We start from the raw sequence: 25503 nt of genomic DNA, 5'->3' as shown, positions 1-25503 counted from the left end.
AACGCAGTCCACTATCACAAACCTCACTGTATGATACATTTTGAAGCATCAATGCAGAGAACATGTCACGTTTATGTACTAATTTTGTACGTATGCTCTGATAATAGGCACTGTGGACAAAATTAGTATTGAGTGTGATCATGTTAACCACTTCGGAAAACCCCATGGCCAAGTGTAGCTCATAATTAAAAGCTTGGGGGGAATGATTTGAGATAAGCTCTGATTCTAGGCTACTGAATGGACTAAGCATTAGAAATGCAAACCTTTTTCTATTTCTATTACATCCTACTATATCCATGTCTCTATACTTGTGTAAATGGGTTGGATTGGGCAGGAAGTTACACTTTTTCTATCCATGGGGGGAGGCGATGCTTTGAGGATCTGATCCTCAGTTGCGAATGAAAGGCCACCACATAGAGGCAAGCAAAATTCAACTGACCTAGCCCACCTGCATGTCCTTCGCACTCAGCAAAGTCCTCGTCGTCACTGGAACATTCTGCCGATGAGACCATGTCGTCCGTGGTCTATTGGGTAGCCATAAGATGATGAAACACACAAACAGGAGAACAGACCCAAAAAAGAGAGATAGACTTAATACATTAGATTGCACAACCATACTCTAAAAGAGCATTTTCAAATAACATTGGTCATTTGTAGGAGTCTAAAGAATCTACAAAACTGCTTTTCACAGATTTAGAGGCAATTAATTGAAACATTACAAAGTGTTTGGTGAAATTCCCATGCATTTAAGGGTTAAAACAGAAGTGTGCCATTTTTCAGATGTTTAAAGATATTCTCCAATCCCAGCTTAATATGCAAAAGCAACTACTGTTTAAGTAAGCTATTTGTATGTTGATTTCCATGAAAAGTGTAACTGTAGTGCAATCAAAATATTGATCTGTTTGTCCAAACATCCCAAACAGAAATAATAATTGAAAACGCTAATTATTTATTCAATTACATTTAGTGATGGTTGTGGTGCAGTTTATGAATTTTAATCATTCTATTTCTGCAGAAATCTGCAGAATATTCTGTGGGTGCAGATTCTATGTATGCCCGCTCATATGCAATAAGTCACTGCCACCGGTGACAGACATTAAATTAATGTGCTCAGGGTGTTAATTCCAAAAAAAAAAAAAATAATATTTTGGAAAAACTGCTAACGCCAAACATTTATGTGAGTCACCTCCATCTCACCCTTTTGGAATTCTGCATGGATTTTATATCACTTTAGATCACTGCTGTTTAGAGCTGAGGACCAAATACACAGCGGCACTCTGAGATTATCTGTGTGTCTCCAAAGTCTCTCTGGTCTGATTTATCCCCACAGCTCCCTCTTACTCATGGCAAACGCAGCGTTGAGCTCATTTTTCACACACTCTGCTTGGCATGTCTTTATTAGGAGCAGATTAGAATGTGGGGCAAAATAAGTACTGTCGTAGACCAAGTTGATGAAATTTTAAATAACACAGAGGAACTGAAAGTGCTTTCCTACAATATGTGAAAGCACAGGACCATAAATATGATTAGCTTTGACAAAATAATAAAATGTTATCCCCCTATATTCTTGGTGGACTTAAGCCATGAAAGAGTTGAGTTTATTCCTTTTACCACGTTTTGGTATGAGAATGAAAAAAAAAACAATGGTGTGCAAAAATAGATTTGCATGCATTCCAGGCAAGGTGGAGCTCCACACTGGAGTGGTGTGGAATATCCACATGACTCCAGTGTGGAGCGCCACCTCGTAAATATGAAATTATTCATTGAATTTATATTTAGTGTGGCAAACATCTCATCGCTGTGACGGAAAGGAGAGGTGGAGATCAGAAAGCAATGAGAAATAGAATTGACTGATTGCGGAGAAAATGTGAAATTATCTTGGGGTTCCCCATTGAACGACATCAAAATGCAGCATTTATTATCATAAACTGCTCCAAACCTAGCCCATGATTGAAATTCAGTATTAAACATTACTGACACAAAGACTGCCTTGAATATGTTGGTGAATACATGGATGTCTAAAGATTTTTGCCAACTATTGCATAGGTACACATACGGCTACTACAATCTATTAGCACAGAATATGTTAAAAACATCTTCTAGTCTTCGATATCCTCTTTCACAATACCATGAGTTCAGCACTGACAAAGGCCAGCAATGCAGTAGAGAGCTGCTGAATTATGTCATTTTATACTCATTTATTGCTTTTGTTGGGAACGAGAAAATTGACTAAATCTACATATTAACAATGCGAGAATGTGTTTCCGTGGTACTTAAGCCGTTAACATTGATCTCTGTAGAAGAGCCTAATCCTTTCCCTGCCCAGCCTGACAGGGACGAGAACTTAATATTGAACTCGTGGAAGATTAGCTCGTTTCGTCACTTTTCACAAATCCCAAAGTGTAATGCTTCATGGTGTCTAACAGATAAGCAAATCCGGCTAAATCCGTTCAATTTATTTTCAGTCTTAAGAAAATTACATATTATTTAAAGAACAATGTATTTTGACCCAAGACTTATCTGTTTATTGATTTTGAACATCATTAAATAAAACTTTGTTGACCTTCTAGTTATTCTAAATTTGGTGTCCAGGAATTCATTGCAGAAGCTCTGAACCAACATGATCACATTAGAAATCGGCACGCTGGTTCCGAATGTTCAAGAACACTGAAACCGACATGATCACATTGGAAATCGACACGTTGGTTCCGAATGTTCAAAATCCCTGAAACCGACATGATCACATTGGAAATTGACACGTTGGTTCCGAATGTTCAAGTACACTGAAATCAACCCGATTCTATAAAATTGAAAAGTAACATCTCCTATGAGATATTTTCACACCAATTCAATAGTGATCACCTTTCCATCTATCGCTACTGACAGCACGTTGCGTGAGAAATCTCCTAGACACTTGTCCCATGCAAACCAGGAAGTAATCGCATTTACAGCTTGATTTGTTGGTTGAATTTTCACTCTTAAATACAATTTTTACACCACATTTTAAAGTGTTTTGTACACTGACAATTTGTGGAAAGACACCCATGTATACAAAATGACACATTGAATGGACATGTCCCTTAAAGCCTCACCTTTGTTCCTGTCAAATGGAATATGTCCACTCTAACTTAAGTCTATAGCTTGCTTGCTCTTCTATATTGAATAATAGCTGACTAAACAATGCCAGTTTTGAATGGGCATACAGTAGCTATATACAGTATGACAGTACCCTTTGGACAGTCTATCTGTCTGGCCAGGTGAAAATGAGCAGCTCTGCAGTGTATTGAGTTTTAGTGAGCTGTCTGCAGGCATGCTGAGGCAAAGACAGAGTGAAATATGATTATTCTACCTTGAAGTGGTAAAGGTCATTATGGACAGGCTTGTATTTTTCCCCTAGAACTTCAATAATAGTCTGTAGATTCACTGAAAACAGAGTGGATTGAATGCAGCTACACACCAAACGCAAATTTTTGCAGAGATTTATCGACGCTATTAACATTTTGAAGAGAAACAATGGATTCCTATGAAGCCATTCACACCTAGAGTGAATATTTGCATGCCAATAAAGTGGTTTTTTTTTACAAAGAGTGTGTTTTTTTTTTCTATGCCTAGCAATGAGATGCCTTGACAAATAAATATGAGCTTTGAATCACATGTTAGGAGCCGCTGCAGTTACCAGAACTAGAGCAACTGGTGACACTAAAGCACAGAAAGCTGTTTAGACCACCAACATTAAACGCTGAAGTAACTCAAGGAAGAAATCTTTAATCAGCAGTGAGGATGTTAATTTAATTTAAGTTCTCTTAACATGTAAATTATAGTGCTGCATCAATGCCTTTCATCCCCTTTAAAAAAACAAAACCTCTCTGATCTTATGTGGATTGACTTCATAATGTACTCCATATTGCTGCATTGTTTGCCTTTGAATTTAATCTTATGCAAGTTCTCTTATATATCTAAATACAGTATAATATATACTGCAGTATATTTGACTTTGTATAATTCTTTTTAATAAACAACTTTACAGATCTTAAGTGTTTTTCTTCCCCAAAATTAATAATATGAATACTATTGCTGTGACTTGCATTGCACACTGAATACATGTCTTTGTATCAAAATGCCTTTGTGTACCAAAAAACGTGGTGGTTCTCCACAAAATAATGTAATTGTATTGCTGTGTTATCATCGATAACAGTTTTCAAGTATCTAATAATGGGTCAGACTGAAGATGGGTTTTGTTGATTAGGATTTGTGTTTTATTGTGTGGATAGAATACATAGACTCTTGGAGCATTTAGATGTTGTCGCATTTATCTCGCAGCATGCAGGGTTTTGAGCAAATGTACAACGGAAGCAGATGGACATGGCAATAAGATGCAATCAGTATTGTTCCAATTGACAACATTTGTTTAAACAGTCATTATGTATGTGCATTATACATTCATTTTAAACAAATGCACATAAAACAAGTATATACAAAAAGCATGGCAGTGGTATGTAATCAGTATTGTTCCAATTGATAACACGTTTTAACGGTTAATATAGTTTTTTTTACACTTGTTACTATCTAGACTGTGTCAGACTGTGTATAATGTACATGATAATGCTGCTAGTCAACTTGTCTAGCAGGTGAACATCAACAGCGAAATGGTCATCGCTGCTGTAACTTGTAGAAAAATCTTGCTAGAGAACTTGCTTGCTTGTCTTTTGTATTGTGGTTCCATGGTTGTTTTACAAACAAGTATTTTTTCTTCTCACCCATCATAGACAAAGGGCAGACTGGCTGAAAGGTGCTATGCGTCAACTACTGTACCAGGGTAAAATTGCTTATCGATTAGCACCACCTATTTTAAAACCACGAATGTGCTAACGCCGATAATTTGATTAGCTTTTAATGTGAATCGCATTATTGTGTCGCCTCTGGTGTGCAAAGGACTTAAGACTGAAAGGAGAACATTTTTGCGAAGTAAAAGTCATGTAGAAAGGACACACAACAAAAAAATACTAAAATAAATAAAAATAAAAAATACATTCTTAATCAGCACTTTTATCTTATTTCCCCAGTAAAAATATATAAACATCCTTAAAACAAGATGCATTTACTTGAGAAGCAAAATCGATTTTAGAGAATACATCTCAAATTAAGCTTATTAGTTTCTTTAAGCATAAACCTCACTTAAGTTTGTTAGATTTATGCCTAAAACAAGGGGGAATAATTTTTTTTTTCAATAAATGTGCTAGGAAAGAATAAACCTATGAAGCAAGCTTGTGAAAAGACTCAATTATTGTAATGCGAACAAAATGCAAACTCAGAAGGGGCTAAGTCTGTAACTTGTTTCATTTTTAAGGATTTCTGTATAAATCCTCTGAAAAGCTTGACTGCTAAGGGCTTTTGTGTAATGATAAACATGTTGAAACCATGGTACACTTTTCCCTCTATTTATTTTTTATAATTATATTTATAATATTTTTTGTTGCACTCAGTACATTTACATGCACTTTAAAAGTTTTATTTCAATAAGACTAAAACAATAATTTGTCTATTTAAAATATCCTAAATGCTTTATTCTGACTGACATTGTACCAGTCTGATTTTGCTAAGGGGAGTTAACAGATCTAGATAATTTGATTGTAGCTCGGCTTTGTCCAGCATGCATACTAGGGGTGTGCAGTGAAGCCATTTTCTGTATTTCTATCTGAATCTGTTCATATGAAAAAAATGATATGTATCTGTCTCTGTATTCGGATAGAACCGTGTGTGGGCGGGGCTTAAACTGGAAGTGTGTCAAAACTAATTTAAACACCAATTTTTAAATGTTACTCTCACATTTATAGTTTCTATTATTAAATAGGCCTTGTTTATGCCTTTTCATAATAATAGCTTATTAATAATAATAATACTAATTATTATTATATTACTATTATTATTATTATACAATTATTATTAAAAAAATATATTATTTTACAATTTTTTTCTTATTATCGAAGCTGAATTTGTAGGCTACATTAACAGTGAAATATGTTGTTAACTGGTTTCTCCTGGTATTTCTAATATTAATATCGGCATGAAACAATTTTCGTTTGTGCATGTGTAACAACATTATTCTGGTGTCAGGAGGTGTCAAGCAAAATGCGAAATGTCAAGCACACATTTTGTAGTGAATAATAATAACAAATTGAAACATTAAAATTAATTGAAATAAAATCAATATAGCCTAAAAACAGGTTTATCAGTAATTATTACGATAATAAGCCATTATTTAGTCAAATAATAGTAATAACAATAACAACAACAACAACAATATGAATAATAACAGGCTAATAACAATAATGTTACATTTAAAACACTTAACATTCTGAAATTTAGCACAGTTTAAGGAAGAAGAAGAAAAAAAAAAAGACGGAACATGTTTCAATTTTTCTGTTTTACGCAAGGAGGAATTATCCTAAGAAATGAATAGGCTACACTATTGAGCATTTTTGGTTTTTATCATTTGTTTTTGGAATAAAGCGTCACCATTTTTTGGCCCGTTCAGCATAACACAGTGGCTCATTTCAGCTTAGTCCCAGTTCTCCCGATGGCCAGTCCACCCCTGATTGGCCCCAAAGTGCATCGGCCCATTGGGAAAATGCCTGGTAACCCAGATTATCAATCCAGCCCTGCATCTTAGTTAATGTTATAATTGACAAGCTCTAGACATGCACAATTAATATAGTGGAGTCGAGACCATGCCTATCCGATTTGAAATCACACCATGCGCATATCCATTCATAAGGTTTACACTCATAAATTTGTTGTAATTTTGGATATGTTTATCCAAAATGCTGCTTGATCCTTGTGCTTCTTGGATAATCAGTCATACAAATGTATTTTTATATTATTCGGATGAATCTGTTATTTATTTTAAAGTCAGTATTCGTGCCTTTACGAATAAGGTGTTCAGCTTCGGGCACATCCCTAATGCATATACAATGTTAATCGAACTGCAATTGGCCTTGGCGTTGGCCTCATGCTCCGAAAGACAGAGGTGGCAAGCAGTGTGTATTACCGGCACTTCCTTAGCTGACATCCTTACTTCAAATATTAGATTACATACATATACTGTGACAGACAGACGAAGACTGTAGCTTGACTATGCAAAAAACACTGTAGCTCGATTATAACTGTACATGTACTGACTGACTCTACAATGGCTACATGATGAAGTAAAGCAGGAAGTGCAACATTTGTTTGCAATGCTCGAAAGGTCCCTACGGTTTCCCAACTCTACTTGAAAACAGATTGTAAAATTGGGAGGCATACAGGGATAGGGGTTTACACATACAGTATGATAAATGGAAATGCATCATAGAAATCTATACAAAAGTGTACAAATGCTGCTTTTGCAGATATTGCACAGCTTGACAACTTCCAGGCCACTTCCTATACAGTGCCAAGCAGGCTGATGGCATTGTTTGCCTACTCAGTGCACAATAACCTCACAGCTGCAGGGTGAGCTGGTATTTTTGGGCCTGTAACATTGTGGATGTTGGTTAGCATTCAGCTCTTTGCCTTGAGGCCTGCTCTGCCTATGCAAATCTGCTTAATCAATGCAGGATATTTACCATGTCTCTGCTCAGAGATAACTGACATCCTGTGTGAGTTGTGCTAGTGTCCTGCTGGGTATTGGAAGCAGGAGAGAGCTAAAGAGTGACAGAGTAGAAGAGTGCAGCATCTCAATTACAGAAAATGTGGTTATTCTGGTCACCCTAAGGATGTTTATAAAAAGGAGAGATATAGACTTTTGGACACGAGAAAACAAAGGGTCTACTCAAAGCCTTTGCATATCAAATGGCAAACAAGGTGCAAACTGAAAGTGGAATATTTTTAAAAACAAATGACATTGTCTAATAAATGCTTAAACTAAGAGCAGTTGGCTTCAATGCTTGGCCATCAAACACTGATGTAGACAATAAAATCAACATTTCTAATGTTCTTGTGCATATAGGTTCAAATAGGCCATTTCAGTTGAATGACGTCCTTGGAAAATGTGGTTAAGCCCTCTACGTATATTTACTATATAAACAGGCGGGGCTATTGACAAGAATGTTGGGCGAGGACTTTGCCAGTGGGGAAAGAAAAATAAAGTTGTTTTCCCTTTGAATCAAGTCATCAGCAAATAGTTTTTTCTTGTTATAAGTAAGATTTCTCTGAAAACAAGACAAAATATCTTCTAAAGTAAATTGATCCTGTTTTAAAAACATTTTGATATTTTTACAGGAGAACAAAACACAAATGTTTTTTTACAGTGCACCAAAATGAGCCTTTTTTCATGGGATTTTTTGTTCCGCCATTCGTAACTCTAAATGTAGCAAACATGTAACCAAAACCGAAAACATAATGTTCACTTTAAATTCATCTTAGTGAAACAAACAGACTTTTCTCACAGTAAATTCAGAAAAAGTAGGTTGAAAAGTAAGTTGTAAAGTGAGTTGTTTTTAGCTGTTAAGGACATAATACAGAGAAGAGGGCGGCATATTTTATTAGGTCTACCCCCAAACCCCAACCACCATCAGTGGAGTAAAAATATTCTAAGAGGGAAAATAGAACCTCCAAATTGCAGGCTTAACAATATGACAGCAGCAAGATTTGGGGGAAAACTCATTCCCTTAATAGCTAAATGGGCAGACACACTAAATTCATTACATCTACGAGACCTTGTCGATAACTTATTTTACTATGCTGACAGTCTTGCATTAAATCAGTGACTTAATGCAAAGTATTTTTGCATGTTTAAACATTTCTGAGGTGTAAAAGCTTAATAGTTTCAGTGCTTGATGAAAAGCAAACCTCTGACCCAAAGACCCCAAAATTAGCTATTTCAATAGAATTATTTCTTTCCATTTGGCTTGTCTCACTGGTTGATTTAATTGAGGTCAGAGAGCAGCTTGTGAACAATGTAGGACATTTCATTAACAGGACTCAAATACGTAAGTGCAGTGTGAACACACAGACAGACTTAAATACATTAACACAGAAAGCCTATTACCAAGTAATGGGCAGCCCTGCTAAACCTGCACTTGAAAACAACTACTTTAATCCCCAAAAAAGGAGGTGAATGTTTTTCTGTATATTTACTCTGCCCTTAGAAAAAAGACAAGGGAATGGAGGCTGTTTTTCATTTGTCAAACACGAAAAACAAAGAAGTACAGGGACTTTACAAAGGGAGCAAAAATACACATTTACAACTTGCAAAAGTAAATCTAAGTCGAAATGCTCACACTACTGGATCATTGCATCCTCTGCCAAAAGTCTATGCATGTAAATCCTGTAGATATAGGAGCATGCATGTGATTTACAATCCAAAAAAAAGCCAAATCATTCATTTCACAGGAGCCCTCAGTCCTAATCGATTATACAGCACCAATGAAAGTGCTGACACTGTAATAATCTTTGAGATTTAGGAAGTTCTCCTTGTCATGTTTTTATGCCCTTTCTGATTTAAGAATTGGTTATGGTTAACATCTTCAAAAATGCAGAGATTTAGAGTGAATCCCTGGGAACAGAGATAGTTCTGATGTCATAATCACCAGGAACAAAAGCCATTCTGATGTCAAGATCACTGCAAACAGTAGTAATGCTGATGTCACAATTAGTGGGAACAGAGGGAACGCTGATGTTATAATCACTGTGAACAGAGAGAATGCAGCTGTCATAATCCCTAGGAACAAAAGCAATTCCGATGTCGTAATCTCTGGAAACAGAGGTAACGCTGTCATAGTAATTACTGAACTGTTGGGAGACATATTTGCATCTTAAAAGGTACAAAAGTCTCGAAACGTTTCCTTTATCATTAAGTCAAATTGTTTTAACAGGAATTAGGCATGTTTAAAAAAACTAAATCGTCACATGCAGCTCTCATAGTTAGAGAATGTTGGTAGCACATTGGCGGCTAATTGAATGGATGAGACAGTATGATTTAGCTAAGCAGACAGGTCTAATTAAATGAACCTTTAAATCAACTATATTTACCAGCCTTAATTAGTGAAGAAGGTAGAGCTGAATGTTGAATCTCAGAAATTGCTTGCATTGCATTGCAGTAAATATTGTTTCCAAATCACACTCTCCAGTCGCTTGTGGGAGGTGAGGAGTTTCTCACCTACATGAGAAATATTGGAAACCTCTGTCACAGTAACTTGAGACTAAAATATGGTCTGCGATAAAAAAGGTTGCAAACAAACATATTAAGACATGGATTAGACAAATGGAGCTTTTAATTTGCTTCACTAATCAAATTGATCTGAGAATGAATGATAAAAATCTGCTCAAATCAGAAAACCTGTTTACGCATTGTACTAGCATCAATTTCAGCTAGGCGATTCGATCTCATGTGAATAGTGTTAAATACTAGGGCTGTCGATTTAACATGTTAATTAAGTGTGATTAATTAAATAGCACATCAAAAAAATCTATGCAATTAATGTTCCTACCATCGGAGGTATTCAAGCATGATGTACAACTAGATGTTTCTATGAAATAGTTGCAGTAGGGGGCAGTCAGTGCAACTCCAGTTGTAAAGGCATCACATCTTGTCAAACCAACAAAAGTAGGCAGCTGTGATTTCCACAGATGACGCACTGTTGCGCTTGAACTTGGCTGGACTGATGCCAACAGAATGCAGGGATCTTTAGATGTGTTTTACAAAGTTTCAACTATGTTTATCTTGAAACAGCATACTGAAAACAGTGTTTTTGGCTAGAGATGCTGAAAGCTTGTGAGATGCAATGCAACCAAAATTAAATGCCCCAAAAGCATTTAATTGATGCATGAAGCAGGGGCGTAGCATCACTATTTTAAGGACTATTATTATGGTGGGGATAATATCCAGTATAAACATTTTGATGGATATTTAATGCTAATTCACAACATTTTATTTTCAAACACAAATATTATTTGAATCAAGCAAAATATTATAAAAAAAAGCCTACTAACAAAATAAATTGTACATGTATACATTTTTTTGTTTTCTTGTTGGCAATCCTATCCTGAGACATTACAATGTCTTGAAACTGCATTTATTATTTTGCATATATATATTTGTTACATGTTTATTGTTTACATGCATAAATGGTTCCATTTACAATGATACACTCACGTAATAAATGATGTATGCAGTCATGAATTTAGAAACCCTTCCCTCTAAAAAATCCTATTACAATTAGTCAAAGGAGACACATTTGAGACCAATATAAACTATAATATAAGCTGTCTAATTCAGATCACCCGAGATGTACTTTATGCTAATTCCAGGTGTACTGGAATTAGGGTTAACAGGGGCAGAGTAAATGCTCTTCAAGAGGTGATCACCGGTTTTAGAGATAACACTTCCATTTTCTATGCAGTTAAAATAAAAGAAATAAATGCACCTAAATGATTCCACATTGCTTCAAAACAGGAGGCAGATGGGGAGCCGGGTAGCTCAGCGGTAAAGACACTGGCTACCACCCCTGGATGGTGAATTGCTGGTTCCAATCCCAGGGCGTGCTGAGTGACTCCAGCTGGGTCTCCTAGGCAACCAAATTGGCCCGGTTGTTAGGGAGGTTAGAGTCACACGGGGTAACCTCCTTGTGATCGCTGTAAGGTGGTTCGTTCTCGGTGGGGCACGTGGTGAGTTGGGCCACACCACACGTGCTGTGCCTCTCTGGTGGCATGCCCAGCGAACCACGTGATAAGATGTGCGAGTAGACAGTCTCAGACACGGAGGCAGCTGGGATATGTCCTCTGCCACCCGGACTGAGGCGAATCACTACACCATCACGAGGACTTAGTGTATACATTGTGAATTTGACATTCCAAAAATTGGGAGAACAAAATTAATAAAAATGTGAGGCAGATAAAGGCTGACATTAAAAGTTGGCTGACTCTGGTCTACAGATAATCATCTCCTATCATCCCTCCAGTTGGTCTCTATGGCCTTGATGCAATCATGTCTATCTCCGCTTTGGCAGTACAAGGATTGAACAGCTTGTATTACAAACCGAATCAATAAGAAGAGAGAAGATCAGTTTCAGAACGATTCAGAGAGTTTCACCTCTCTGATGACAGCATCTTATCTCACATCGTGTTTTCTTGAAGAAATAACCAGACCAACAATCTGTGTGGTGCAAGGTTGTACAAAGCACAAGGGATTTTTTTGACTATGTGGGCCAGTATCTACATTGGTGTTAGAATTAATGTGTAAGTGATTAATTCTCTGAAAACTCTCTCTCCACCTCTTTCCATTTCTAATTCTACCCTTGTATCTCAACTGCCAGTTCACTTTTAGATCTTAGTCAGCACACTTTACTCAATATCTCCTTCCACCAGTTTGGCCTGCAGCAAAGACTCAGTCCAGAACACTTTATCCTCTTTTGTATACTCATAACATTTTGTGTTCTGCATGGCCAACTATAATCATCATGAGCCAATGCTGGAGCTTTCAAACAGCAACCATTCATCTTCTGTTTACACGGGAATGTTCTTGCACCTTATCTTTAACCACTCTCAAGCTAAGGAGTGCAAGGTTGCATGCGACCTTATGACAAACTATCTCCCTGAGCACTCCCTTTTGTGTCCTGGCTAAAATTAGAAAGCAATACCCTGTTTGTTTCAATTATAGATTCAAATCTAAAATGCCATATTTTATTATGACATGCTGGTTTAATTTTAAGAGTGGATAAAAATTACATTGGGAGATGGTGTGTGTGGTAGTGTCAGCAGAGGAGTAGTTGAATACATAGATGACAGAGATAGTAGAAATGAGACAGGAACACTGGTTTCAGACAGCAGGTACGAGACTGAGTTTATTACCTAGAAACCTTGATATCAGAATATAATAAATCTGCTTCATAAAATGATGCATTTATGTAGTATGGAACATTAATAAGAAAACAGTGACATGTGGTGCACACATAAGGATGTGAGTTGGCTTTCCTGACAGTTCATCTAATGCCGTGTCAGTCTGAATGAAATGGAAAGGCTTGAATTAAAAATACCAGCTTCTGCGATAACTTGTCATAGAGAAGGTCAACTTCTCTGTTCATTCTTGTTGTTTGTGGTACGCATGTGTACAGCAACTTACATCAAATTTTGACCAAAATCAAAACTTTAAAAAATTTACTTTTTAATGCATGTTTTTAGTCTTATTGTGCACAATTCACAATTTAAAACAAAATGTCTTCATAATTTTTTATTAAAACGTCATAACTTGTTCCACCTCTGAAGTGAATTTCCTTTTCAGATGACATTACGAATCCTATTTATTTGTCAAACCTTCATGACATTCCAAACCCCTCTGACTTTCTTTCTTCTTGTCGAACACAACAGGAGGTGTTATTGAAAACCTCAGACACCATTCATTTTCATTATTTTTTTTATTTTAATGCACTTTTTATTTGGCCACTTGGTTGCCTAAATAGTGTGTCAATAGACTAAAGGCTGCAAAATTCATCAAAATAACATCAAACTCACGGTATTGTCATACGTGATTATTAAATCACAAAAGGCTGCAATTTAATTAAAATAATGCATGGTCTTAATGCGCTCCTGAGTGAATGGGTGACGCGCTGTTCTGTGTGCACAGCGGTCTCAGAGAGCTCTGCATGCATTGTGAAAGCAAAGTGCTGCATGTTCAAACATTCATTGAACATTGTAACCTAAAATAGCTACAAACTGCACTTTCAGTGTTCTGCCAAAATAAAAGCTCCAGGTGATGTAAATAGGACAAAATTATATTATTTTACTAAACAAATATAATCCTCAAAATGATAATAATCATGATATTAAATTTAGGATTATATTATATTATTTTATGTTTCAACTGTGGTGCAAAAATGTGTTTATTTTAAATTTTTGCATACAAATTTTGTTTTTGTAAAAAATATATATACTGTATGTAAATATTGCTTTTTAATTACTGTATTGTTGTATTTGTGTATCTAAATGAATATGATACCATGATATTTTTCTTCTTTGTGTTAATTTAGTGAAAAAGTGCCTATTATTTTTAACTAGATTTTTATGTCATGCATAATAAAATAGACATTTTTAAAATACTTGTTTACAGTGGCTCTTTGCTTGAAATCACATTTATGCCATTTCAGAGTAAATACATAATTATCAAGATTTGTATTGAATATCATCAATAATAGGTTGAAAAGTATGAAGATCTAATTTTTTTAGCTATATCGCCTAGCCCTAGTCACATTACCGAATTAAACTGGTTTGCGAATGGCATTTTACATTGACTTTAACAGAGAATATCGAATACGAAAAGTTCAGTGAGGACACCTGCCTGTTCATATTTGATTAGCTGAAATTTTTTTTTGGGAGTTTCTCAGATACTGTATATCAATCATGTGCATTTAAGTTGATGCAGTGTCTATATTTTTACAATCAATGTCTTTTCAAAACTCTAGAACAACTTTGGAAAAAGTTGATACGTTAAAATGTATATGATCCTATACAATTCCTTTGGACAATAAGAAGGAGAATCTTTGTTGAAATGTAATACATATTACTGCCATTGTTATGCAGATTTGTCCTTTTCTAATAGCTTCCCCTTTGTTTGTTGCTTTTTTGTGGCATTACACCTCAAGAGGAAATAAATTTCACATTTCAATATACAACCGTGGCCTGGAGATTGGACTCGCATCCTCTACTCATGGAGCACCATGATACAGATCCTAGAACTCTGGCCCTTTTAACTATAGCTGCAGCACGTTTCAATAAATCAAGGCTGCCGTCTCTTAGGGATAGCGGCGTCTACCCACGCCTAATATCCCGGTCCCACGTGGCTCGTCAGCACCTTCTGAAACGTATCAGTCCTCTGCACCACAGTCGCTATCAGCCGCCTCCAACCTCCATATAATTTGATTCTAAACACAACTCTGGAGAAATTTCAGTCTTTATTGTGGTAGTGCACCATCTCCCCTTGCTGACAGTCTTTTTTCTGTCTCAGTGGATGGTGCGGTTAACCCCAGTCTTGCAGCTCTCAAACATAGGAAAAGTGTACAGCTTTTAGTCTAAAAGAGGTTTAGACTTCAAAACATGCCAGATGTACCTTAGCACATTGTTTTTTGCCTTTTCTAAACATTGTTCTGATGTCTTTATATTAGATAACAAAATATCAAACCTAGTGGCAATGCAGACAAATGATGCTAGACCTTTTATCATAACTAATTCACTTTTCTGAGCCATTCTTGTTATTATATAGTATAATTCCTCAATTCCTAAAAAGTCAGTTCCCCTTAGCTCATACAAGTACCCTAATGTAACCACAGGTTAGTTCATGAGGTTAACTATGGACATGTTCTACTTACGTTTGACAACCAGAAAGTGAATTATCATTTTATACTTTACAAAGTTATTTTTGTGAAACGTTTATCTTGAACATTATGAGTAAGATATGTTTACATTTTTACATTTTGAAGTGTCTTAATACTTTTTTGGATCCATTGTATATTTTTATTATATTATATTTTGTGATAGATATACTTTTAAAACCAACATTAATCATCTGTTAAATATTCACTTAATTCATGAGAAAGCAATTAATATTCAAAACTATCCATTAATAGTTCCCATTGTGGACAATTACGAGGGTCCTAGTGTGTTGACTTGATTAAATCCACAAAAAATCATGTTGTTTCCATGAGTCACATCACAATGCTGAAGTAATTTGTTTGTTTCTCAATATGTCCTCCCAGCCACAACACAGCAAGAGATGCTAGCTGCTGTGCACAGCAGATGCATGGTGACAGATAACAATCCATGAAATTGGCCACATGCATGTCTTACATAGATTCAAGCTAATAAATACTCCAGGGTGAAACCATTTACTTTAACTGTACTAAATGAGAGGTCCTGCATTCATTAGTGTTACATTAAAGTAGCCTTACAATCTTTAATTTACTTGAAAATATTAAAGGGATAGTTCACCTCAAAACTTACCCAAATATTTACTTACTCACCTTCATGATATTTCAAACCCATAGGACTTTCTTTCTTCTGTCAAACACAACATGAGGTGTTATTGAAAACCATTCAGTTTCATTGTATTGAAAAAAGATGCAATGAAAGTGAATGGTGACTGAGACTTACACTCTGCCTAACATCTACTTTTGTGTCCCACAAAGGAAAGAAAATCATATGTGTTGAAACAGTATGAAAGTGAGTAAATGGTGAAATAATATTCATTTGTGTGTGAACAATCACTTTAAGACAGCGAGTCAATTTTAAAAGAGTTTTAGTTCAAATAATAATGGACATTATTTTTGGATGTGTCCTATTGCAAGTGACATTTATGGATTGAAGTTAACAAACAGTATATCAGCCGCCCTCTGTTTTTATTGTCTTAAACATTGACAGTATAATCTTTACGACGTCTGTAGAAGTTGCAACAGATAAAAACACTGTCCTGTTCTGTCACTAGAACTAGAACTTTTTAGAACCAAATCCACCAACCCCAAGATTTTGTTTCACTACATACTTAAAAAAAATATAGTTTAAGCTATTGGTTCATTTTGAGTTGGTCATGAGTGAAGGTTTAAATGACTTGCTGTTTAATAAGTGTTAAACGTTAGTAACCACTCTGACGGATTCAGTGAATGATTCAACAGAAAGACGCTTTACCCGGCCCTTTTAACTAATTACATTCCACTGAACCAGCATGCTGACAACTAAGGTACAATATGATTTCAGTAACACTTTTGATGAATCCCATATTTAGAATGCATTGTAAAGGCTTTAGTAATGTCTCATAATACACGTTATAATATGTTAAAACTTCTCACAAATAATTGTAACCACAAATATAATACATTATAATATTATAGATATACTTTAGAGTATAATGCATTATAACACAAGCAACATCCAATTTAATCTGCAGAAGTTATAATTCTATATATATTTGTAATAGGAAGGAGGTATTGCCCCAAGTGAAGGAGTTCAAGTACCTCGGGGTCTTGTTCACAAGTGAGGGGACAATGGAGCGGGAGGTTGGCCAGAGAATCGGGGCAGCGGGGGCGGTATTGCACTCGCTCTATCACACCGTTGTCACGAAAAGAGAGCTGAGCCGGAAGGCAAAGCTCTTGATCTACCGGTCAATTTTTATTCCTACCCTCACCTATGATCATGAAGGCTGGGTCATGACTGAAAGAACTAGGTTGCGAGTACAAGCGGCCGAAATGGGCTTCCTCGGAAGGGTGGCGGGCTTCTCCATTAGAGATAGGGTGAGGAGCTCAGTCATCCGTGAGGAGCTCAGAGTAGAGCCGCTGCTCATTTGCGTTGAAAGGAGTCAGTTGAGGTGGTTTTGGCATCTGGTAAGGATGCCCTCTGGGCGCCACCCTAGGGAGGTGTTTCAGGCACATCCAGCTGGGAGGAGGCCTCAGTGAAGATCAAGGACTAGGTGGAGAGATTACATCTCCACACTGGCCTGGGAACACCTCGGGGTCCCCCAGTCAGAGCTGGTTAATGTGGCTCAGGATAGGGAAGTTTGGGGCCCCCTGCTGAAGCTACTGCCCCCGCGACCCGACTTCGGACAAGCGGTTGAAGATGGATATATATATTATATATATATATATATATAATAGGTATGATTAAAGTAATATGACAAAACGTCTTCTTATAAACATCCGTAAGATATTTTTAAGTGGTTATAAGACTTTACACCATTTCACATTTCACCAGCACAAAATACAAAATAACACACATTAAATGTAAATTAAAAAAAAAATTATAAAAGAAAAACACTTCTGAAGCTACAAGGTTAAAATATATATCAGAAACTGGACTCTATTTAATAAACTTTTAATGTTTGCACATCTTATTAGGAGACTTATTTTATAAATTACTTCCATTGTATAATTTTGACTTGAAATTAATTGTGTTTTACAAGTCAACCCGTTCTCATTCCCTAGGCATCATTTGTGCAGAAGCTGTCCTCATCTGCATGATGATGCCAAAGGTGCCCCCTGGCATCTTCTCATTGATGCGGTGAGAAACCCCATCGTTTTCAATGAGAAAACTTTGTCATCAGCTATCAATCTTTGAATATTATTTTGTGTGCTTACCCTCAATGTTTTATAAATATATTAGTATGATATTACATTATAAAATACATATATTTATACCCCATTTATAAACATAACTTATAATCAACAATATAAAACATGAAAGAGACACTTTGATATACATAATTTGATATCCATTACACTATATATAGATATTTGTAAGAACACCACCTGCACATTTATGCCTAAACTCAACCAGTTCTCAACAATAGAAACTACGTAACAAGCAGATCATTACAATCACAAGCATTCATTTTAAAAATGCACTAACCATATTTCAAACCATGGCATTGTGTGAGTAGCAGAGTGAGACTGAAAGTTTTAATCTGTAAAAATATTCCCCCTCTGTGAAGGCATCCTGATCCTGTGTCATCCTGATTCTACCAGTGCGTCATTCAAAACATTGGACTTGAGGTTGCCGTAATAGGTCACAAGACACACGAGAGCCAATGGCATAATTGTTGAGTCTCTGACGTCAAACCATTGTCATTACGCTTGAGGCGGCAAATTTGTAATGTGTTATAACGAAACTTGTGCAGGATGTGTTATGGTGGATGCCGGGTGACCATGATCAGTGACTAAAAAGGGTACATTTAGGTTTGTTCTTCAAATAAATGATTGTAAGACTCAGAATACACCTGGAATGAAACGGGTCACTTCAATTTTGAAGTACAATTTTGTTGGGGGACAAAATTGTACCTACCCCAATGTGCAATTAAACAATGCTAAAATTGTAATACCCATCACGTCTGTCAGCTGACGTCAAAGGTTTTTCGTTGAAAAGAACACACTTGCTGGATCTGACACCAGATGCCGCATTTGGGGTCTGTAGATTGACGTGCTGGACTTTTGCACACATGTCAGTCTTTGATGCCTTGGGAGTGAGAATGTGTTGCACAAGTTTATGTTATGGCTGTTTATAAGAAGATATTGCTTTTGTAACTTTACTTAAAGCAGACAAAGTCCACTTATAATATGATGACATCATAAAGCCTTTTGACTGTTCGCCTTTTAGCTGATTTTTCATAACAGTACTTATACGATTAACTTTATTAGCTTATGCTACGTTAAAATTGGATGTTGCTTGTGCTATAATGCATTATACTCTTAGGTATAACTATGAATAGGGGTGGTCATATAATGTATTATAGCTATAGTTATAATTATTTATGAGAAGTTATAACTTTTTATAAGGTGTATTATGGGACATTATGAAAGCAGTAAAATGGATTTAAAATGCCTTTACAACGCACTATAAATATAGGTTTCATAGAAAATGTTACCATGATTTATTTTGCCGTGGCTCTGTAGATTCAATAGTGGTTCAGGATAACTGAAATCAACACAGCTATAATATGCATTATCCATCCTAATGCCCTGCGCATTAAATCGTTCTGTCCATTATCCTGTTTAAAGCAATTAGAGCACTTACGACAACATGGCAAAAAGTGGGCTAATTGGAAGAGAAAATCCCTTGCAATGTCTCACTAACGGTTTGATCCCCTCTGGCAAACAGTCCTTTAATGTAGTGCATTTCAGCAGTACAGCAAAGGAAAAGGATTTTGTCATTTTGGAATGGAACTCCAGTAAATGCTTAAAATCCCTGCTATTAGAGGGCAAAAGGACATTAAATGAAATCGATGATATCGTTGCTCTGAAACATGCATTATCATCCAACACCCCTGATATAAAAATAGGTGCAGCTTAATTAACCTACCATCAATGATTTAAATGCCGAAAGGAAAATACACTCATCTACCACACCTCTCATATGTGAGGTTTACCATCGTTGTGGGTGTAATTAAATATAATAGAATGAGGCGAACATCTGTAAGGGGGTTGGGAAGTTGGTGTGGGTGGTATGTGTAGGGTGACCAAGGCGATAATCTGATGGGGAGAGTGTTCTGAAACTGCTATTGGGTCCTTCTTTGGCATATAACGTGCAAGGAAGGGCAGCCGGTGGAAGCTTTGGTGCCCCCCTAGAGGGTTTGTGCCGTATGCAGATTGCGTAATCTGCACATAGGGAATGGTGGCCCTGTCTGTGGCACTATCAAAACATTTCTCTCATTGTTGTTAGCATCCCGACAAGAATGACACAACAATACTGGCTCAACCAATCTGTTTGGTCGACCAATAGCAGATGAGGGATTATTCTGGAAAAACCTTTTTGAAATATTTGTTATTTTTGCCATTACATTTGCTGATGCTAGTGCAACAAAAATGACACATTAGCCACTTTTCCACCTTTGGGCCAAGTGCATGCCAGTTACATTCTTAAGGCAACTTCTGGGGCTTCATCATGCCTCCTCGGGGCTTCCTCAGGGCCAGCGGCCAATGGCCTTTGGCCCACCGATTACCCTTGGTCCAAACAAGGCCAACTGGCTCACACTGGCCCAATGGTGGAAAAGTGGCTATTGTACCCTTAATCTGTGTTAAAATACTCTCTCACAGCTTAATATGCAGAGAAAACTGTATATAAGCTATTTTCTCAAAAACTATAAACACTCTGTAAAAATTCTGTAAAGAAAGCGCTGTAAACATTCTTCTTTTTGAGCATCTTGTCCACTCTGACACAAAAACATTGATTGAGTTAGCGTCTGTTTGTTTAAGTGCAGATGGAAGGTGCATTCAAAAAGATGTTTGAAACAATGTTTATTACTAGCATTCTATTTGGTGGCACTAGTAACGCAGGAATTACACACTACAGCTTTACATAAATTAGGCACTTACCACGCAGAATAATTTTCCTTTTATTCGATACACATCATTTACAAAATATTTTTACCATGTTTTGTACTGCTAATATGCTAATGAACTGTTTTTTCCATGCTGAAATAATGTTCTGTCTGTCAAATGCAAAGAAATCACAATTATTTCTTCATAAAAAGTTTCTGAACCTTTTCTAAACACGATTAAAAAGCAGAAAAACCCTTTCTTGTGGCATCTCTCCACGGTTTTTCTTTTTCTTCTAGGGGAATTTCTTTGAAGAACAGATCCGCATACTTAACCAAACCTCGAAAGAGTTATACACCGAGATCCATACAAGACTGTCTGCTCCCTGTCTCCACAGTCCTGATCTTAATTAAGCCGAGTAAAACGAATAGACCTTGTTCCAGTTTCGACACAGCACATCAAATGCAAATGGAATAAAAATAGAACTCCCAGCACAATGCATGTAGGGGATTGTAGTTCACAATTAAATTACTTCCCCAACAAAGCCAACTTGTTTACTGATCCCATTTACACAAATTAAGATGAGAAAGCAAACATGACCAGGAGCCTGTTGACCTGCTGAGATGATCGGAATTAATGAGCATCCTCCTGCCAATTTTACCAAAGTATGGTGAGAAGTAGAAGACTTGGGACTTCACTTTTAAGCTCATCATCAACAGCTTACCTCCAATTTCCTGTCCTTGTTTTTATTAAAACATTTAAATGAGTGGTTCTGTCAAGATATTGAGCGTCAAAACGACAAAGGTAGATTAAACACATGAAGGAATGTAAATGGAATAACAACAAAATTCACAGTCATGTCAGTCTTAAGTCTAAATGTTCTGCCTGGAATGGATGCGCGAAACTGAAGATGGCCCAGTGTGTGTGGGATGGGGGATTAAAAAATGAATACATAAATAAACATGTTAGAAATTATTGTGGGTGTATCATTATCTATTTACAAAAGCTTAATTCCTATATTTTTTTGTGGCGCTAGCAAAATGACTCATAATAATATCATCATAAGTCTCTCACACTTTCACACGCAATATGTGAATGTGCCGGATTCATTACATCAGATATCAATCTATAGATGTTTATTCTGTAACAATGATTTGCCACAAAAGCCAAACAAGTCCAACAGCAGTGCTGTTTTCCAGTTTTTCCAGAGTACGTCAGAAAGAATTGTTCTATTCTCTGGCGTGGCTCTGCTCCAGGCAGATGCACGCTTTCTCATTACCGCAGTGTTTGCATGCGTTTTGCCTGTTTGTGCACAGATTGAAATGCGGTCTGATGCTTGGCTGAACATCTACAGCTAAAGTCAGACATGGTCAACTTCAGCCATGCTAATGTAAGTGGAAATTTCCATCTCCACGGTTCACTGTGCTGCCACACTTAGCACATTCTAGCATTCGTGGGAGATTTTTGCAGACCACAGATTCAATGATAGCACAGGCATAGATTTAGGAGGGGGCAGGGGGATGTGTTACACCAGGGAACCTTTTTGGATTGGAAAGCATTGTTTCAGTGTAGTGTAGAGAAGAAATGCCAGTAAATTAAGCTTTAATCATTAAGTGCATGGCTTATTTATACAGTATATATATATGTGTGTGTGTGTTTCTTCAAATTTGGCCATTTTCGTGTCCTAGGGGTTGATTTTTAGTAAAAAAAAAAAAAAAAGGGGAAAAAATAGAAAAATAGGTATTTTTGTTAAATGAGCAACACATTGAAACTGACTATGACACTTTTTTAATCATGCCTTCATCATTTATTTTGTTACTTTTCAAATGCCTTTTATTTATATATTTGACAGTTTTATCCTTGTCCCAGAGCCAAACTTTGAAGATTAAACCATCCAATATGCACAAGATCACATTACAGCAGAGAATTCAAAATCACTCGCAGAATGGACGTCACATCATTTCTGCCGCAAGTTCAACAGTACATTAGAGTGGCTTTAAACACTGCGGTAAGTTCGATATCACTTGTCAGAATTGGCCGCAGTTCTGCTACTCTAGCGCTCATAATATTAACCAGCTGTTTGATAACACAACGGCTTTTTCAAAAAACAGAAGACAATGGTGAAAACCAAAAACTCAAAGTCATGTTAGCTCTCTTTTATTTGTCCTTTACATTGTGAAAAAGATGCCAGGATATAGGCCTATAGGGTTTACTGGTGTTACGCTGTCATGCAAGTCAGGGGTGTAGTTTCCAGGGGTGATGGGGGGAGATAACCCCCCAAATAATAAAAACAAACAAGTACACCCCCACATGTTCCACCCCCTTTATGAAAGTGAATTATAACACAGAAAAGATTAGTAAGTGATTTTATCCCACCAGAGTCATGTTAACATGTATTATTTTTAAGTATTGTTGCTATACTTTTAAAACAATGTGTAGTTAATATGTTGTGTATTGCTTGTTTAAAATATGGGATAGGTGGTGTTTGAAAAAACAAAGAAAAATCTAATTAAATATCACTTGTGAGCATAGAGTAGTTTTATTGGCTGTTATTTCCAATCAAGCTGTTTTGCCAAATTATGCAGAAAACAAACAAACAGAAAGTATGAAAATATTATTGAATTGTGTGTATTTAGGATAGATAAAATGTTAGCCAAGAAAAAGTATTTGGTCATTTTAAACACAATACAAAATTTCAGATTATTACACTCAAAGAAATTACACTGTGGTGGGAATTTTAATGACTTTCAGAAAAAAGGACACAAATTTCATAAATGTTCTGCATGCGTACATAACCCCCCCTTACAAAAATCTAGAGTTCTGGCACACATTATTTTCACATACAAATGAGCTTGTGTTTCACCACAAATGTTTGCCAGAAGTTTACAGCTATCCACTGGTAGTTGTGAATAGCTGTAAAGCAACACCAATACATGTTATAAAAATTAAATAACATAATATATATAAAACATATTACTAGATAGTCAACAGCTTTGTATATTAACAAACACTCAGTATAACAACATGCTCACATTATGAGCAAATATCTACATTAATGTGATTAAAAGTTTAGAATTATTTCATAGTTATTTTTCAAACATAAGCAACTGTACTTCTCTTTTGTAAATTAAACTGAAATAACATATAAACATATTTATTGCACCCTTCTTCGAGAATTCCAAAAAGCAAAGACGTTCTTATTGGTGTTCAATGTTGGCTAAATCGTACCTTTACCTGCATCAGTCTTGTGGTTAAAAGTTTCTCTCAATCATATATTTTTTGCTAAGTGTACTTTTTTAATATATTTATTTATTAACTTTTAGGGGTTGGGGACGTGTCCTCCGCCCAAAGTTCACAGAAAACACAAACCTACTCCAATGAATGCTACAGCAGAAAGGTTTGTGTTCAGGATGTGCAATATCTCTTAATAGAACAACCGCCTATCCATGTATCTCTTGATCTGAAGGCTGAAAAGAGCAGTCATCTATCATCTGTTACTGATCTGTCAACAGCTGACACAGTCCAGTAAAAGCAAATCAGTCTTGCATAAAATGTGCACGACAAACAATACTGACAGCATTGACAATATATTTGATTAAAGTTATCTTTGAGATATTCAATAATGTGAATTACTGAGCATAGAACAATGGATTTCCCAATTATTTCCCAAATGTACTATTTATATTAAACAGAAGTGCTAAATAGCAAGAATACATTTGTAGTACTAATTCTTTAAGCGTTCTATCACAAAGTTTCTTTATGTGGTCAATTTTGTGGGCTTCGTGAATACAAATGTCCCTTGCCAAAATGTGTCAGGCACACAGAAGAGACTGATGGCTTTAATATCACTTCCACCGGCTTGGTTTGTATCAGGGTGCCTATGAAATGGCCAGTCTAATCAAATTTCTCCAATCCACAGTGTTTTATTGGCTCACGGTCAAATTTAATGTGGGTGGTACTCTGTTTGGTTGTCAAGAGTGTGTGAATGAAGCACTGTACGTTTGCTCTCATATCTTTATCTAAAGCATGGGGAATTATAAACATACTGTCAGCTACATAAGATGTGAGGAAAAACATAAACACAAAAAACCTGTCAAAGAGGCAATTGACCTTAATAAAATGAAGTTGTGAACGCTTTACAAAGAGAGGCTTGTACTCTCTTTATCTGGAGCAAGTTGTTTGCATAATGTTTGAAAATCATTCAAACACACCTGGTTGAGTGACTTTGTAAACAAAACAAAGCCTCTATTTTGAATATGTATTCACACGCACACAATGTATTGTTGTTGTGTTTGCCAGTCCACCTATGTGACTGACATGACCTGGGAAAATGGTTCCTCATTTCAATACCACAGTTATATTTGAATCTACAAAGAAAAACTAGTGCAAAAAAACTCCACTATTGAAAATACTTCTATTGTGATTATTTTTTTTATATACAATCCTTCATAATTCATTATCAGCAATTTGTACAATTTGAGTAAAAAGATTAATTGAAACATTTATAAAAAAATATTATTTTTAAGAATTTCTTAGTATTTGGTATGTTCTTTTGCTTTAATGGCAGCATGCACTCAAGATAGCATGGACTCCACAAGTTTGTGCGAAATCTGACATCCATATTATCCCACCATGATTTGAAAATGTTCCAAAGAGAATCTTGTGTGCTTCAATATCAGCTAGTATTTCTAACTTTGTTTTATACAAAGGATATAATATGGTCATTTTTTTATTATTT

At 36.1% G+C, this 25503-nt stretch overlaps 1 protein-coding gene across 21 annotated transcripts in view; it reads right to left on the bottom strand.

Moving 5' to 3' along the window:
- The window catches only part of LOC127656955 (neurexin-3a), a 421181-nt gene that overhangs the window by 14640 nt on the left and 381038 nt on the right, over positions 1-25503 (bottom strand). For 11 of the 21 annotated variants that reach the window (XR_007972220.1, XR_007972222.1, XM_052145540.1 and 8 more), the window contains one exon: positions 440-524. Coding sequence is in view for 18 of the 21 variants with exons in the window: in XM_052145540.1 (XP_052001500.1) it covers positions 440-524 (85 nt within the window). In the remaining 3 variants the exon portion in view is untranslated. The remainder of the gene's footprint in view (positions 1-439; positions 525-25503) is intronic. The other 10 variants (XR_007972221.1, XM_052145541.1, XM_052145543.1 and 7 more) reach the window with 1 other exon arrangement.

This window comes from Xyrauchen texanus, chromosome 16 (genome assembly GCF_025860055.1).
Source record: "Xyrauchen texanus isolate HMW12.3.18 chromosome 16, RBS_HiC_50CHRs, whole genome shotgun sequence".
In the NCBI taxonomy this organism is placed as follows: Eukaryota; Metazoa; Chordata; class Actinopteri; order Cypriniformes; family Catostomidae; genus Xyrauchen; species Xyrauchen texanus.
The sequence above is the reverse complement of the archived record's forward strand: the minus strand, read 5'-3'. Positions and strand labels throughout refer to the sequence as shown.